The 17,454-nt window shown below is 38.6% G+C and overlaps 1 protein-coding gene across 3 annotated transcripts in view; it reads right to left on the bottom strand.

The window, feature by feature from the left end:
* Positions 1-14,939: 14,939 nt before the first annotated feature.
* Positions 14,940-17,454, bottom strand: part of atp9b (ATPase phospholipid transporting 9B) — a 34,226-nt gene continuing 31,711 nt past the window's right edge. For all 3 annotated transcript variants that reach the window (XM_061254947.1, XM_061254948.1, XM_061254949.1), the window contains one exon: positions 14,940-17,444. In XM_061254947.1, the coding sequence (XP_061110931.1) occupies positions 17,308-17,444 (137 nt within the window). In that variant the 3' untranslated portion in view covers positions 14,940-17,307. The remainder of the gene's footprint in view (positions 17,445-17,454) is intronic.

Here is a 17,454-nt window from a genome sequence, read left to right as displayed (position 1 = left end):
CCGTATTTATTGCAGTAGCCAGCTTTTGGATTGGACGGACGAATTGTACTTCATATAGGCCGAAATATTCCATATTGCAATATTATACAACTGGAAGAAACTTCTTTTTTTTTTTTTTATCTCACTATTTTAAGTAACTAAGTAACAGCGCTCTGTATTCTGAGAACAATTTGTTCTTCTATCATCTTACCACACGACAATGTGTGTAAAAGAAACAACAACATAATTGAGTTGTTTTAACGTGTGAAAGGGTCAAAGGACCAGCTTCCGTTGACCCCGTTACCCTCTGAAGACACATCTTAAAACAGGTACGTACGTCCCCACCTTTCAAAAGCCAACCACTCGTGCCTGTAGCATGTAGCAGCACTCAATTAATTATCAAGGCATCCAACTACATTTCAACTCTTCACGGTGTTGCTTATAGACCTATACAATACAGCAAAGACGTTTGTGTAAGGGTAACATTGCTGAAAGGAACCGTTATTTGAGGACAAGACACAGAATTCAATAGGGAGCTCATCAATCATAGGTTTTAGGGCGCTGGTCGGCATGATTGCTTCTATGCAGTGGACACTCGCCTGTTCAAGAAACAATATGCAGCGAATAAGACCACTTTAGTGACAAAGCAGGGGCGGTCCATTCCTTTCAAAAGCACCTACTTTCAGTCACCGCGAACGACTAATTTATGCCAATAAAATGTCTCTATGTTTTAAGACGTTGAAAAGAACATATTATGAAATTGCAACAAAACATAGCGGGATACATACTTGTCACTGATCAAAGGCCGACCCTATGTGGAAAAGATCTGCGTCTAATGCTGTATTTCAAGGACGAAAGGGTTTGGAAAACCTGCATGGAAACAGGAAATCTGGGAGTGAATGGGTAATAGTAATTGACTGAAAGAAAGAAAGAGCAAAATTGGAAGGATAGTTCCAAAATGGAAATATAATGCGTGGTAATGGGTGCATTATATTAGTCAGTATTGTCTTTGTCGCTGGATAGGCTAATTGGACGGTGAACACAAATTTGTGTACTCTTGCATAGCATCCATTTATCCACTGACATATCCAGCGTTATTATAAACTACCATGGAAAACATTATGTCTAAATTTGTATTAGGCTATCACACATGTATTTTCTCTACGAGAATGAACACTACGTTGTTTTTCTTAGAGATCGCAACGATCTGTAATTGATCCAACAGGTGTGGTTTCTGAAACATGGCTGTAATCGGCATTTTACTTTGATTGGCATGATAATTCAATCATGCCAAGAAAGACTTCAAAAACTGCAAATATATTTGAACTGCTGTTGACTTTTCAGGTGAATTCTTTATACAATACATTCTATGGAATATCTATGTAAACTATATATTCTTGCAAACAGATCAACAGAAAAATAAGGAAGCCGACTGCATTAAAATCAGCAAAAGTAGGCTACTGACTCAATATTGAGTCATATTGTCATGTTATCTGTTCTTAGTGTAGCAATTTTGTTTGGTTATCGTGTTTCAGTAAACTAGTGACTCTGTTTCTTTTGTGTATATTTGTAGATTTTATTTGATCCAATGAAACATGTTGATGCACGTTTCAGTAAATTCCTCGTAAAGTTATTTAAAATTGATTTGTTTTTTTTATTTTTTAAAATTAAATCGCTCAATTGTTGCTGTCATATTGGCTTCTGGACAGGAAAACGTTATAGTCCCAGTTGTGTTACTAGCACCATGCAATTGAGGTTATGATCCACGTCCCTGAAAACAAGCTTGAATAAATGTACCAGTAGACAGACATCAGCCGATTATCTTCAGCGTTTTTTGTTTCTTTATGAAGGAACTGGTATTGGCATTAAAGCACTGTGGCCTCTCAGTGGTCGCCAAGGAGGGGATATGTCAGATACCTCAAAACAAATTACATTGGTACCTGAAATACTTACTGGTATGGTTTGAAAAAAACAACCTCTTATTCACTTGCATTCAAATGGAGACAGAGGGGGGTTACTGTTTGGGAAGTCTGAAAAGTGTATGGATGCTGTGCCCTACCGCAAGCTGCAATGCGAAGGACAGTCCGTGGGAATCACACCACTTGTGCTTTTTGCCAGTCAATGAGACCTAGTACTGCACGTAATAAATGAGCTGCGCTGCCTCGCAGCTTGTGCGAAACAATGCGTCTACAACTGTGCCATTTCTCGAAGAATGTTTTTAGTAGGCTATGTGCGACACGTTTGCATCACAATAAAATACAATTTAATAAAGTATACGAATAATAATGTGCCAATTTAAACGTGTACAGATTTAGAGCGTCATACGTTATTATAAGACCTCACATTTCCCCTTTGAAAAGTATTCTTGCTGTATCTGAATAAAACATATAATATAATAACTGTTACTTACCATTGAAATGTTTGGGCACTAGTTACAGACCATACATGGGAAATGTAAGCCGTCTGTCTGAAATGAAAATTGTGGAATTAATTTTTTTTTTTTTTAAGATAGCAATTGTGACAATTTTAGCCAATTTTGAGATACATACCACAGTAAACTCTCCCATCTTAATTCAACTCTAAAAATAAAACATATAAATTCAATAGGGACCATGTGTTCTCTGTAACCGATTTAAAACTGAACATTTTACAATATTTGTAATATTCATTAACTTAACAATGAGTTAATAATTCTAATGGTTTAAATAGTTGTAACTTTAGGTAGCCTATAACCAGCTGTAAATGTTCCAGTGGGTAGAGAAGGAAGGCTGATCAGTGGTCTATAGTCATAAAATACTTTTCCAACCTACCAGGCTGGTTATGGTAGTATACACACCCTAAATCTGAAAAGCATCAGCCTGCAAGGCAACGTTTGACCAACTACTTGTCTGTAAGACTGCACTAAACTTTCAAATAACAAATGTGTATGTTTTATGAGCCCCAAAGCCATGGCTGGACCAAATCTTCCAAGTTCCAACACTAATTTAAATAAAAAAATCTACCAGGAAGGAGGATACAGGGAACTAGCATGTGGCCTAGTAACCTATTTCTGCCTCAGGGGCTGCATCTACTATAACCAGGCTGGTAGGGGGTTAGAAACATAGTCAATCACAATAGTCTGTTAATCTGCTAATAAGGTTGTAGCTAAAAGCATGAAAGGCTTCAGGGCTGGTATTCCATCAATATAATAAGCCAGATCACTTTCTAACACCCTCTGTATCCTTATATCAAATATAATATGCCAGGCTTTAGCTACAAATATAATGCACAGACAATACAGTGCAGTTCACAAGTATTTGGACAGGGGCACATATTTTGTCGTTTTGACTCTGTAGCACATTGAATTTGGAATGAAACAGTTTTGGCATGTTTTTTTTTTCAGAATGTCTCTCTAATTTGAGGGTATTTACATCCAGTTTGGGTGATCTGTGTAGGAATTGCAGCCCTTTTTTACATGCAGCTACAGTTGTATACATAAGAGATATAAGCCAGTGTACGTCCTTGTCATATAATTCCTTTAACTTTTGAAATGAGTCCAGGCTGTTAAATGTATGCTCTTACAGGTGGCTGAGACCAGGGAACAACTTACGAGAGTGATGTGTAAGAGAGAGACAGAGCTGAAAAGCAACAGTCTGAAAGCAACAGTTTGGTTTGATTTCTTTTGTTTCCCTATTTTAGTTTATGTTGACCCCGAACCCGTGACGTTAAAGGGAGAAGACTGTGTGTATTTCTTGGAGAGAAGCAGGGCAATCCGAGGACCATGCCGACTGATTAAGTAGGTACACACCTGGACTAAAAGTTTAGAATTTGTCCAGGCTGTTAAATGTGTGCTCTATTCCGCAGTAGGTGGCTGAGACTGGAGAACCACATACGAGAGTGTTGTGCATGAGAGAGACCAAGCTGAAAAGCAACAGAGCTGGAAAGCAACAGAACAAAATCAACAGTTTGGTTTGATTTCTTTTGCCTTTGTTATTTTAGTTTATGTTGACCCTGATTCCGTGAGGGTGAAGGGTGAAGAGTTTTAGTTAATTTCTAAGTTCGCTCTCTCTCTCTTTCTCACTCCTGTATGAAAATAAAATGCCGGTGCAATCCAGATTTTTGATATCTCCCTGTGTCGTCTATCCTCCCAGGGGAGTCACATGGCATGGAACACATACATAAACCAGTGATTTATTGACTATTGTTTTCCTATGGATCGTTCTTAATCACATGACAATATCCTTAACGATGACATGTTGGAGGACAAGTGGCCATAGCAACCCATTCATTTTTGTGGTCAAACACAGGGGTTAAACTAGGCCTAGATGAGATGGCATCCATTATGATGGTGCCCAGTCAATATCAGTGTTCATATGAATGTTGGATGGTTTACCTGTAACAGAAGAAAACAAAGATCTATGGAGGGGACTTAATGCTGCAGCAACCCTCTACATGCCCTCTGTAGGACCAGCTGTACTTCAGTTCAAATGTAGCCTAGTTAGCTATAAATTGAAATCCTACTAATACTCTTGATTTATGCATTACTCAAATAAAAGCGGTACACCATGGAGATAAGCTAACAATGTAACTAACAGTCCTAAAGCCTACACCTAGTGTAATCACACAGTCACTCGCTAACAGTAATCAAGTAGAGGTTTCATTTATGGATATGACATTTTAGTAGTGATCTAGCCAACTAGATATGAATCGATTTGGCAGATGCTCTTATCCAGAGTGATGTACAGTAGATTAGACTAAGCAGGAGACAGTCCTCCCCTGGAGCAACGCAGGGTTAAGGGCCTTGCTCAAGGGCCCAACGGCTGTGTGGATCTCATTGTGGCTACACCGGGATTCGCACCACCGACCATGCGGGTCCCATTTATGTACCTTAACCACTACGCTACAGGCCGCCCATTACAGGTCGCCCAATGCAAGGTGGAAGTCGCGAGGAGGAGATAACATTTTCATCATTGATTATCCACCTGTCTTAGTAATGACTTTACGTCCAAAGATATAACCATTTGTATAAGTAATCATGGTGCCATAACATTCATCAGCTGATTTTGTTGTAAAGTACCTCTTAGCTTGCTAGTTTGGACTTGGTAAAACAGGTCCTTGGGATTTTTCAGCTCACTGGCTCATGCTAGTGGTCTGAACAAACATATATATAAAAAAAATTCTGGCATGAGAAAAAAGGGTGTACTTATACAGCAAATACACCTTGCTCTTCTTTCTGTTAACAACTTTCTTCTCCCTGGTGGGTTATAATCTTTGGCAAACTAAAAAACGACTTGTCTCTCTCCCAATGATCTCGATTTGAGCAACCATAAACTGTGCAGAAATTAACGATAATGAATCGGTATTATCATTGTATTTATATGCATTGTCATTGACCTGAGATTTAAAAAACAATATTTTTCAGTGGAAAAATACATTGAGTTAGGGTAGGTTGTCCTCCAGCATAGCAGATGATTCAAGGTCACATGGTTTGTGACGTGTATTAAGAACGATCCATAGGAGAACTATGGATCGGTCTCTGTTAGTTTGTTCGTTCATCACAATGTGGTATTAGGTGTTCCCCATAAGAGGGTGACAAATCCATTATAAATTGCCTCAGTTTGTTTTGACCTACTGCAGGCAGCCAGTGAGCCAGGAATTGTTTCAATACTGAGAGCCTCTGTCACAGGTCTAGCATGTAATGGTAAATAATTGATTTAATGTTTAAATATGAATTTATTTCATTTAGCCTTCATTGAAATGGATTGACTTAGTCCAGATTAGGGCTACCTACACCTTTTTCTTTACCTTCATAGATTATACAGCACATTTCAGTACCAGAATTAACAAGTTTGCTCACTAGCTGGATTTGGATTTATTACTCCAGAATATCCTTGGGGTAGGCTACATGTTGCTTAGTATACAGCCTAAGTATAAGACAATATAAACGATTTAATTCCCACAACTGGAGATCTATTTTAGTTTTATGACAACGAGCCTCATCTTAATCGGGAGGTCAATCTGTCTTCATTTTATTCTCTGTGAATAAAATTCAACAGCCCCAATGAAGAGGATTTCTTATGCTTTGCAAAATATTAGAAAAGCACCAAACCAGTGATAACACATGAGTGTCACACCAAACTGGCATCCTTCAATGCAAACTATAATCAATATATTACGGGTATGTATTTAGAATGTGTACTTTGGTTCTTGGTTACTGTCTTAACGTGCACTGATATTTTAACGTTAGGCTACTTCCGGCAACCAACATGCTGGTCTGGGTCTGGGAATATTGTCAGTTGATTACTGAAAGGCAATTGTTGCATTGTCCCTCTGGATAGGACTGTCTGTTAAATAAAGGTAATGGATAACATCAACTGTGAAGTAAACCACTAGCCTAAATTAGATGTTTCTTTTTTAGATTTTGATTGTACCTCCCAATATGCTGCAAGATGACTTTGCTTGGATTTGCGATCTCCTACGTGGCATTTGTCAACACCAAATGGCGCTGTTCCACTTTTTCAGAAAAGTGTGCTTCAAGTTAGTCTACCATTTATCCATTAAAAGCTTAGCTTGTACTGCATTGTATTTGCAAATTAAGGGAGAGGAAGGAACAGCAGTAGAATGGTAATACAGTGAATACCATGGAGCATACAATGGTGTAATAGACTGACGTGAGTCGTGTTGGCCACCATATGTGCATCACTAGTTTTCTGACTTACTTTTAAAGAGAGGGAGAGACAGAGACAGTACTGGAGTGGATGATGTTGATGGGGAGTAAAAAGGGGACAGAAATTGATATTCCCTTTGGTATGTTGAAATATCATGATGTTTCTTTGATTACATTTTTCCTTAAAATACTCTAAATATGCAAACAAGCTATTAATTGAACCATGGACTCAATATTTCGCTATTGCAGAGCCATAATTACTAGTAGGCTAACTAGGTTCCTGCTGATCCCATGCTTACTGAAACAGTAGTTGCTATGGCTATCATTTACATTTACATCTTAGTCATTTGGCAGACGCTTTTAATCCAAAGCGACTTACAAGTGCATAGGTTCTTCCACAAGTCAAAGCATCATGCAGTTAAGCAAATGCAGTTAAGAGCTGACCATTATTTAAATCAACAGAGGTCCTTTATAAATATTCTTATTGTATCACTGACATATGCCCATTAACACTCAGATTCACCTAAAACCTTCTGTATTTCATCTTTATTTTAAATTCCCCCTTTCACTCAATCCCATCCTGGTCAATGTTGGACAGAGTGACATAGGGCCAAATGAAACTAAAGCAAAAATAGCATCTTGCGATCTCATGTACACTGCCATGAAAAATGTTTTTGCCCCTTCCTGATTTGCTCTATTGAGAACACTTGAATCAGTGGTGAATCTTCCCAACGCAAGACTGTTAGCATTTTATGCTAACAGCGGTGAACTTCAGACAGTTTTGTCAAGCCCTTTTTGTGTTGGACTATTGATGTCAGCTTCAATTAGTACACCTGTAAGCATGGAAGTACTGGAAGCTAATTTGTACCAATTTGACAAAGCTATTACTTAAGGACAATAAAATATGGTTTCATTGTTTGTTTTCTGCTTTTGCTAAGTAACCCTTAGCTGGAAAATGGATTAGATTTTTCTATATAGTAGCTGGCAAATACCTATGCTTTTCTGAATGTATGAATGAATGAATGTATAGCCCTAGTAGCCTGCTGTTGGTTTGTAAACAAGGTAGATTGTCAGTTAAAGGTGTTTTAAAAGCGTTAGTGAGCCCAAAGGCATCGCAAGGTCATCTTCCACTCATCCTCTCGAATCCGCACCAAGTGGTAGGTGTTACGAAGGTCTAACAGGGAGCTGGACTCTTTTCCAGGTAAGCAAGCCGGGCATGGTCCACCCTGCATGGGTTCCGGAAGAGAAGGCGGCTCTGGTGGTAAAGGAGAGCAGGGTCGGCAAGGAGCAGAAGGAGCTGGAGAGACTCTGCGCTGGGTCCATTGGTCTGACCATCGGAAACAGGCAAGGAGCAGGCAGGAGAAACGACTGGACAGAATCAATGTCAAGCTCGAATGCAGGGCACAAGACGATCTGGCACAGAACAGAGAAACAGGGAGGCTTAAATGCAACACTAATGATGAGACAACAAGAAACAGGTGACATGATTACAACAGAGGAAACATATCAGGTACGGGGGGCATGGACAGGTAATCGGGAGAGGCAGGGAACGTGATGGGAAAACATGAAACGGGACATTTAACACAGTGACAACATAGATAGGGGTGAAATACACAGAAACAAACTATGAGACAGAAACATGAGACCCGAAAGCCTCTTAAAGCTAAGAATCTCTGTAAATACATCTGAAAATAAAGTGAACACATGCATAATGAAAGTGTCTCTTTAGTTCCCTCTTAAGCCGTCTTGATCACTTATTCACAAAGAACCTCTTTCAGTACATGCTTACAGTAACAATAAATCAAAAACCTACAATAGTCTAAAGAGTGTAGTAGCGTCATAGCCCGTTCTTTTCATGTAGCCTATTGTAACGATATAAAATATATACCCATAAAAAACCTTATTTGAAATCGAACCTGATTGATTTTTGATATTTTTATATTTTTTTAGTCCAATTAAATTCCATTAATAAGCTAATTATCATTTAATAATAATAAAACGAATTGCTGCAACTGTATAAACTGTATAAACAGGGCCATAACATTGACATTGTATGACCGAATTAATTTAATCCTGAGCTTAAGTTCCTCTTAAGATTCCATTTAGGAGTGTGTTTGGGAAACCCTCCTAAGGAGAGAATGTGCGTTGCTTGTAGCCTAAGCTGCGCTTAAATTTCTCATCAAGGGCAAATAAGGTAACGTTGCGCAACTTGAATAAATCATAAGATAATGAATAATAAAATCATACATTAAATAATGAATAATAAATAAAACATGCTTAAGAAAAGCTTAAAGTGACATAACACGCATATAGTAACGTATGGTAATTCTAGTTGTGTAAGGCATTAAGGCATCAATAGGTCAATCGTCGCTTAAATTAACTGTTAAAATGTATGCTATCAAGAAGTCAACACAGAAATGTTGATTTGTGGTTCAATAGCCTTTCTTCCATTCGCACGCCTTTTCTTTTATTGCCAGATTTAGCGACCTGGTACCTGAATTGCTTGCTGGTAAAGTGCTATTGACAACCCCAGCGCTATGTTTTCATGGCCTGTTTAAGAGGTCACGGTGTCAACGCTGGCTGCCAGCGCGAGTTCAGAATCCCTGGGAATTCTGCCACATGCGTCCAAGACACAGTATCTGCCCAACTGAGAGCTGAAATACGGTGCGCCCGCTCTCCAGATTGCCAGACAAATTAGAATCCGTGGTGTGGAGGGAAAGGTTCGTATTCAGAAGGAATTATAAATAGCACGTCACATTATTAATCCTTCACGCTGAGTGCCTGTCTCTGAATTTTCCAGAAAACTTGAATAGGCAAGTTCACGTGCATGTTGGCTATAGATAGAATAAGCTACTACGATTTTATGAAAAATATCACACGGTGCTTGCGTTTTTAAATGAAAAATAAAGTTTGTTAAAATGGAATTCATATCCTTCCAATTTCATAATTATCAACGCCATTAATTCCCAAAGCATGCATTACAAAAGAACGTGCAGGCTAGTTTATATGATCTTCCTCACTACAATGACCTTCACCGTTTCATTCGACGACGGTGCTTTTTAGGATATCCAAAATATAACATGTTTTATCGCCATATCCCTACATGAAACATTGTTTTACTTGCTTACAGAGCTACTATATGTAGGCTACCCAGGATTTGTCATCCAGCCATCAATAGCAAGTTTTAAACATGAGGAAGTTCAATAGCCTTTAGGCAACTGTAATCGCCTACTTGTAGAATAATAAACAAACCTGTCAGTCATGCTAGGAAACTATTTTTACAAATGCTAAGTAGGCCTATTATCGAATGACGAGCGGTTCTATGCTAGGATAGGCTACAACGCATAATACGCGATTGTAACACAATCTGCATACATGGCCACCGTCATATGTAGCCTACTTAAATTTTAAACATTTCCTATGCTGGAAAACAAAAGGTTCACAACAGGAATTATAGATTCAAGCTTTACAACACTATTGATTCACTATTCCTTGGACTAATTGATTTTAGTTTTAATCGGGGACTCTTTGGGTGGCCTCCGGCGGTTTCACACAGAGAGATTAGCGCGGTATATCCGCTCCGTAGCGTCCTGCTTAAACTGTGGTGCCACCCTGCCAATTGGATATTCTCAATTAATAATCATGAGAGTAGCCTACACTTACCAATAATATTTATATATTTGCAGCCATGAAGCTAGACGTAACATGCGCCTCTATCACTGGAATCTGTGAGTTACACGAAAATATTATTTCAGTATGATGAAGACATTTAAATTTTTTTCGAATTCGGTTATTTACAATTAAAATGTATACATAGCCGTTCTACGGATCCACCTCTCAGACATTACACAGAAAACACACACGCACACGCACACACACACACACACACGCGCACACACACACACGCGCGCACACACACGCGCGCACACACACACACACACACACACACACGCACATACAGAGAGAGAGAGAGAGAGAGAGAGAGAAAGAGAAAGAGAGAGAGAAACACACAAACCAAGATCAGAACAATGTGTATACATTTTTTCATTGAAGTTGTCTTCAGTAAATGCACCTAAAGGAAAAACTGGTGCACAGTGGTGTCGAATGGCACCTTACTCCCAATTTATGACTAATAAACTGCAGTAAAATACATTTTTAGCTGTACAATGAACGAATATTACTTTATAATCTAGTGACCCCTGGTGGAAGTGTAAAGCTTGTGGTATCAGATTTTTGCATTAATCATGGATTTTTAACCTGAGGAATTATCATAAACAATGATACAGAAATGATACAATTACATTATTTTAATGTAATGAGCAGAATATTGAACATATTTTTAACCTGGGTTCTTATCCTGGGTGCTCAATGTTCTTGCCATTTTCAATATGCCCTCCAGCAAAGTTCTGCAATTTCACTTTTTATTAGATCTCCTGTACTTATAAACCTGAATAAACCTGGGGTAAAGAGCTGCACTTAAAATGTTTTATTTTATCCATCCATCCATCCATTATCTTAACCCGCTTATCCTGAACAGGGTCGCAGGGGGGCTGGAGCCTATCCCAGCATACATTGGGCGAAAGGCAGGAATACACCCTGGACAGGTCGCCAGTCTATCGCAGGGCACACACACCATTCACTCACACATTCATACCTACGGGCAATTTAGACTCTCCAATCAGCCTAACCTGCATGTCTTTGGACTGTGGGAGGAAACCGGAGTACCCGGAGGAAACCCACGCAGACACGGGGAGAACATGCAAACTCCGCACAGAGAGGCCCCGGCCGACGGGGATTCGAACCCAGGATCTCCTTGCTGTGAGGCGGCAGTGCTACCCACTGCAGCATCCGTGCCGCCTACTTCATCATTATTATTATCCATCCATCCATCCATCCATTATCTTAACCCGCTTATCCTGAACAGGGTCGCAGGGGGGCTGGAGCCTATCCCAGCATACATTGGGCGAAAGGCAGGAATACACCCTGGACAGGTCGCCAGTCCATCGCAGGGCACACGCACCATTCACTCACACACTCATACCTACGGGCAATTTAGACTCTCCAATCAGCCTAACCTGCATGTCTTTGGACTGTGGGAGGAAACCGGAGTACCCGGAGGAAACCCACGCAGACACGGGGAGAACATGCAAACTCCGCACAGAGAGGCCCCGGCCGACGGGGATTCGAACCCAGGACCTCCTTGCTGTGAGGCGGCAGTGCTACCCACTGCACCATCCGTGCCGCCATTATTATTATTATTATTATTATTATTATTATTATTATTATTATTATTATTATTATTATTATTATTATTATTATTATTATTATTATTATTATTATTATTATTATTATTATTATTATTATTATTATTATAATGATTACTATCGTCAACTAATCTGGGGATTTTTGGCTCATCTTCACCAAATTGGTCTTTAAAGAATCTGTGGAGTCTGAATCTCAATAATTATCAATGGACTTTTCAAACAACATGGCCGCCTCACATAAATACAATTATGTGGGTGTGGCTGATTTGATTAAAACAGTTATAGCTTGTGCCCGATCTTCACCAAATTTACTCAATTTATGTAGCACTGGATCCTGTAGAAGCATGCCTCTCTGCCCATAGATGGTGCTATAAGAAGTAAAAAGGTTTAAATGCCTCTGTGTCAAGTTGAACTTTGCATGCCATGTCGATGGCTGCCATCAGTCAACTGTCAGTGGGCGTATGATAGCCTTAGCAATGACAGCTAATCATACAACTTCTATGCTAGAGATACCATGTCAGATTTTGGGACAGACTGAATTTCTTTTTACATTCATCCAATAGGAAACTTCCAGTTCATGCAACCCAGTCTTGAGTTTATACCAGCAAATGATTTCTACGTAAAAGAGCAGAGACCTGCATACAGAACCTTCTGTGATGATAGCATTTCATTATTATGACGAGGAATTACCACAAATTGTATTTTGTGGATAGGAGTGGTAAACAACACATACCTGAACTCTCTTAACATTCCCAGTTAAATCAAATCTGGTCAAATCAGGAATTTGAAAGATTAAGAAAATGCCTACATCCTGTTATTTAGTATGCATTCGTATACATTAGGTTCTTAACCTGATATTTATCATATGTCATGTCAATGATATGACCAGATGCTCAGCACAGTCATGTACTGTAAGTAATAAGTAACAAAAAAAATGAAAGAAAGGAAGTAGGAAAGAAAGTATGAAAAAGTAGGAAAGAAAGTAAGCCCGAAAGTAAGCCCGAAAGTAACTAAGAAAGTAAGAAGGAAAGCAAGAAAATATGAAAGTAACTAAGAAAGAAAGAAAAGAATTAAGAGTAAGTATGAAATTAGGTAAGTACACAAGAAAGTAAGAAAGTTTTTTGACTAGCTCGAAGTATTGCCCTTTTCCTTCAGAGACGTTTTAGGGTGCTGAACTACAAATAAAGGAACCTTTTTGTTTCACTCTTTCTGAGGATGCTAAACCTTATCACACCTCCTGTGGGTAACTTAAGGATTCCCTTCTCAGTCGTGTCTGGTCCTCCGTCCCTGTTCCTTTTACAGATATGTAGACAAACAAGTACACTCATTACATCTGTATGTACAATATTGTATGTTCACCCTGCAGTGCATTAATTCCCTATTGTTTAGATGGAGATTGCCATGGATACTGTAAGTGAGGTTTTTATGAATTAGGAAATGTAAGTTTTGAAATATAATTATACTGCATTCAATGGATTTTGTGTGATATCAGTACATGATAAGGTGGAAATGTGTATTTGCCAAGATAAGGTTTAATATGTATATGAACTGACATACAGGACTGGTGCTGTTTTAGTATTTGTGTAGGTATATAAGTATGAGAGAGTATGTGAATGTGTACACTCCAGAATATGTTTAAGTGTTGTAAAGCAGTTTATGGATTTACATGTATTCATTCCATGTATTATACTGTCATTTTATTCAGTGGTTGTAACTGTTGTTTTGGGGAAAACAAATTTCTGTGTTAGCAGAAGTACATTCTAATCTAATCTAGACTAATCTAAGCATGTGCTCTCCTCCAAAGCATGTGATCTCAGCCGGAATTTCTTATGACACCATAGTCTGGGCTTGCACAAACATTGGTCGTTGGGAAACGCTTCATGTGCAGCTCAGTCAACAAGCTACAAAACATACTTTTTGCCATCCTTAAAAATTCAGGCACAGTACCGCCATGGCAATTGTTAATGCATGTGACCCCCTCTAGTGGCCAAATTTCGGAAGCGCAAACGTACTTTAGACTCCATGGAACCAAACTGGAGTTTAAAAAGTTTTTACGCAGCCAGAAACATCCTGGCGTTTACTGACAAAAGTAATTTGCAGTCAGCTCCAGAATTATTGGCACTCTTGACAGAAATGAAAAAAAAAAAAAAGCCACATACAGTAACACCGATAATCTATGTAATGTTCTAACATACGTGAAAACGATGTATTATTTCAATTTACTCTCTTAATTGTTTTGAATTGTTAAATAAACAATAGTAAATCAACCCTTTTCAGTACTAAATCTCAAGAATTTTCAAGAATTGTGTGTAACATTCTCAGCATGTGTACTGAAAACGTTATGCTTTGTCTATGCAGAAGAGACAATGTTTGCCCTTTCATGTAAACTTAACCTATAGCATACCCCATCATTGCAATCATACTTTAATTTGAAAAAATTCCAGTTAGTCAACACTATAATAGTGTGACATTGGCTGGTTGTGTACTTGGGAGAAGGTGTCTTTGTCAAGTGGTTGCTCGCACACAACGGTCCCATTAGCTATAACTTGGCCAGTACTGGTGAGAAGACCTTGTAGATGGGCTCATCTTCTTCTAGAGTCTATACCAGGGGTCGGCAACCCTGGTCCTGGAGAGCCGCAGGGTGTGCTGGCTTTCGTTGTTACTTGGCATTAATTGATCAATGAAAGCCGTTGATTGCAGTTAACTCACCTCACCTGGTTTCTTGGGTCTGAATCGGTTGCTTATTTTAAGGTGGAGACGAAAGCCAGCACACCCTGCGGCTCTCCAGGACCAGGGTTGCCGACCCCTGGTCTATACAAACGGATGATAATAACATTCCTATAAAAGCATTTCCTGTAAACAGTACTCTCGATGTGCATGCCATTGAGAAAATAATAATGATAATTCCTCCAGAGAAATGCCAAGCAAAGATGTATGAAGGATTCTATCTTCACCGTAATTCGTGGACTTCCAAAACAGAAAAGGTGAGAACCCCCCAAGCCTGTTGTGTCCACATATTACAAAATAAGGAACCATTGTTGCTACAACACTGCAATCATAACAGTTTATTGAGAGAAAACCGTAAGTTTTAACATTTTCAAACGTATATTGAGTGACCAGACTGATTGAAAATTTCACTGTAAAAAATACATGAAAATAAACCTACTCGGGGTTAATTTAATATGAAATTTAAATTCAACAAAGGATTTAATACTGATGTTGCAAACACATTCACAAATAATGAAAACACTGAAAATACATTGTCTTGGCACTTTTTGGAATGAAACCAGCGCAATTAGGCGAAGCTGCAGGTGGGTTCTCTGAACTTTGCTTTATTGCTCAACCATTGTGTCATGTTGCGGAATTGGACAGGAGTTGCTCCACCAGGGGATTCTCACTGGATGACAATCATAACACAATACATTTATTGGTGAATGAGGTGGCTGCGGCCATTTTTTCCAACTTGGAAAGGGGTAGTTGGTGAAGTAAAAAAGTAATAAAAACAAACAAAAATGAAGATGAAGGAGACAGGCTATCATTAAGAGAGCAAAAACACAGCAACTCTCACTTTAAGCCGGCAAGAATCATTAGGAATAGTGAAGGAGCACTGCCTTATAAGGATATTTTCATCTAAAATGGCTACTTAATTTTTATTTTCAAAGTATTTTTAAAAACTACAGGCCTGTCAGTTCAACTTGCTTTGCATGTAACTGCAATCATTCCACAAATGAAAATCATAACATCCTTCAAGGAAGGATCATGCCATTTCAGTATTCTTTGAGGAAGCTACCCAGTGTTTTGATGGTAGCAGGGCTTATATTATATATTTAGATTTCCAAAAAACATTTCATAAGGTACCAAGACATACTCATTATCAAAATGAAGATTGTAGGAATTAGATAATTTTAGAGTGGGTATCCGAACAGGTTATGGGATGTAACAAAGAGATCTTATCTGAGCAGGGTATTGTGGGCAGTGGAGTCCCACAAGGGTTCGTTCTGGGACCACAGCTCTTCCTCATTTTACATAAATGACATTGACATGGTCAGTGAAAGTGCATTAGTTAAATTTCCAGATGATACAATAATGGGAGGGTTAGCTATCTACTAAGTAATTCAAGAAGATTTAAACAGAATCCAGAAGTGGGCCAAAACCTAGCAAGTGAAATTAATAAAGTAAATGAACATTCTACATGTGGGAAATAAAAACATAAGGCAGGATTACTTTATGGGTGGTACAAAATTGTAATTGCAAAATTGCTCAATTTGAAAAAAAACTTAATAGTTGATCAAAGCATTTCAAGTTCGATTCACTGTGCTCTAGCAGTAAAAGGGCCAACACAGAGAGTGGTCACTGTGTGGATTAGCTTGCCAGGTCATGTAGTGGAGGCAGGAACTCAAGGTTTTCAAGACCAGGCTTGATACAGTGCTAGACACCATCTATCTAACGTTTTCCTTCAGATATACTAAGCAGGTACATTTTAGTGGCACTGTATGAAAAGGTGAGCATATTATGTTGCATAACAAAAATGAGCAATGCCGTCAACATGAAATCATACTGCTGCAGGCATCATTGCACTCCGATTCAACATCAGGCAAACATGCTTAACACTTGTTACACAAGACCTTTCTGGATAAAAATGAAATGTATTGCTCTTGAGTTGGTAGAAATGTGCACCAAGAAAAACTGAAAAGAAAGTCTGTTTCTTTGTTCTGTTTCAACACTTTTTTTAAAAAGTTTATGCTCAGGAGCAGAGTATTAAATCATAAATAAATGATATTTATGTTGGAGTGGAGGAATGGTACAATGGGTTTACAGAATCATGATTCATAAATAAGCAATTAGTAACATCATTGAGGGCAAAAAGGAGAAGCAAGAGGCTAATTGTTCTCAGAACAAATACATTTGCCAAATAACTCTCTTATGACTGCATAATTTGTTTTGAAAATTTCACAAATAGAATGTTCACAGTGCATATTCAAGACATGCAGTGTGTTGGAAAAGTATTAGGACCTGTAGCTAAAAAAGTACAAACCTGTACATATACCTGTACATTATTATTTGTATATTTCTTTGTTAAAAAACCATTCAGCAAAGTCAACAATAACCTTCAAATAATGAACAATCCAGGAATGCCACATACTGCAAGAAACAGAATGCAAGTTAATACCAAGTGTGGCAGAGCTGTAAATAGTGCAATACAAATTGAAAGGTGAATCTCAGGCTTTTCCCGCTCTTCTCTTTAACATTCTAATGTCTTAGCGTGACTAAACACATCAATTCACCTCAGTTCAGCAGCAAGGAATACCCTACTTAGAAAGAATGGGATGGTCTCCAAATCCTTGCTCACAAGGCACGCCTGGAGTAACTCATCAAATTCTTCATGAGGTAAACTGAATTGCTGCTCAAAGTCTTCACTCATGAAGTAAGCTTGGAATAGCTTGATGGAGATAATTTGCGCTTCAAGTATTTGATGATGTAGAGAGGAAGACAGCTGACAAGGGTTATCGCTGACACTTTCCAGAGGAATTCTTTGGTTGTGATGAATGATGGATCTGAGAAGAG

This window comes from Conger conger, chromosome 9 (genome assembly GCF_963514075.1).
Source record: "Conger conger chromosome 9, fConCon1.1, whole genome shotgun sequence".
Taxonomy (NCBI): Eukaryota; Metazoa; Chordata; class Actinopteri; order Anguilliformes; family Congridae; genus Conger; species Conger conger.
The sequence above is the reverse complement of the archived record's forward strand: the minus strand, read 5'-3'. Positions and strand labels throughout refer to the sequence as shown.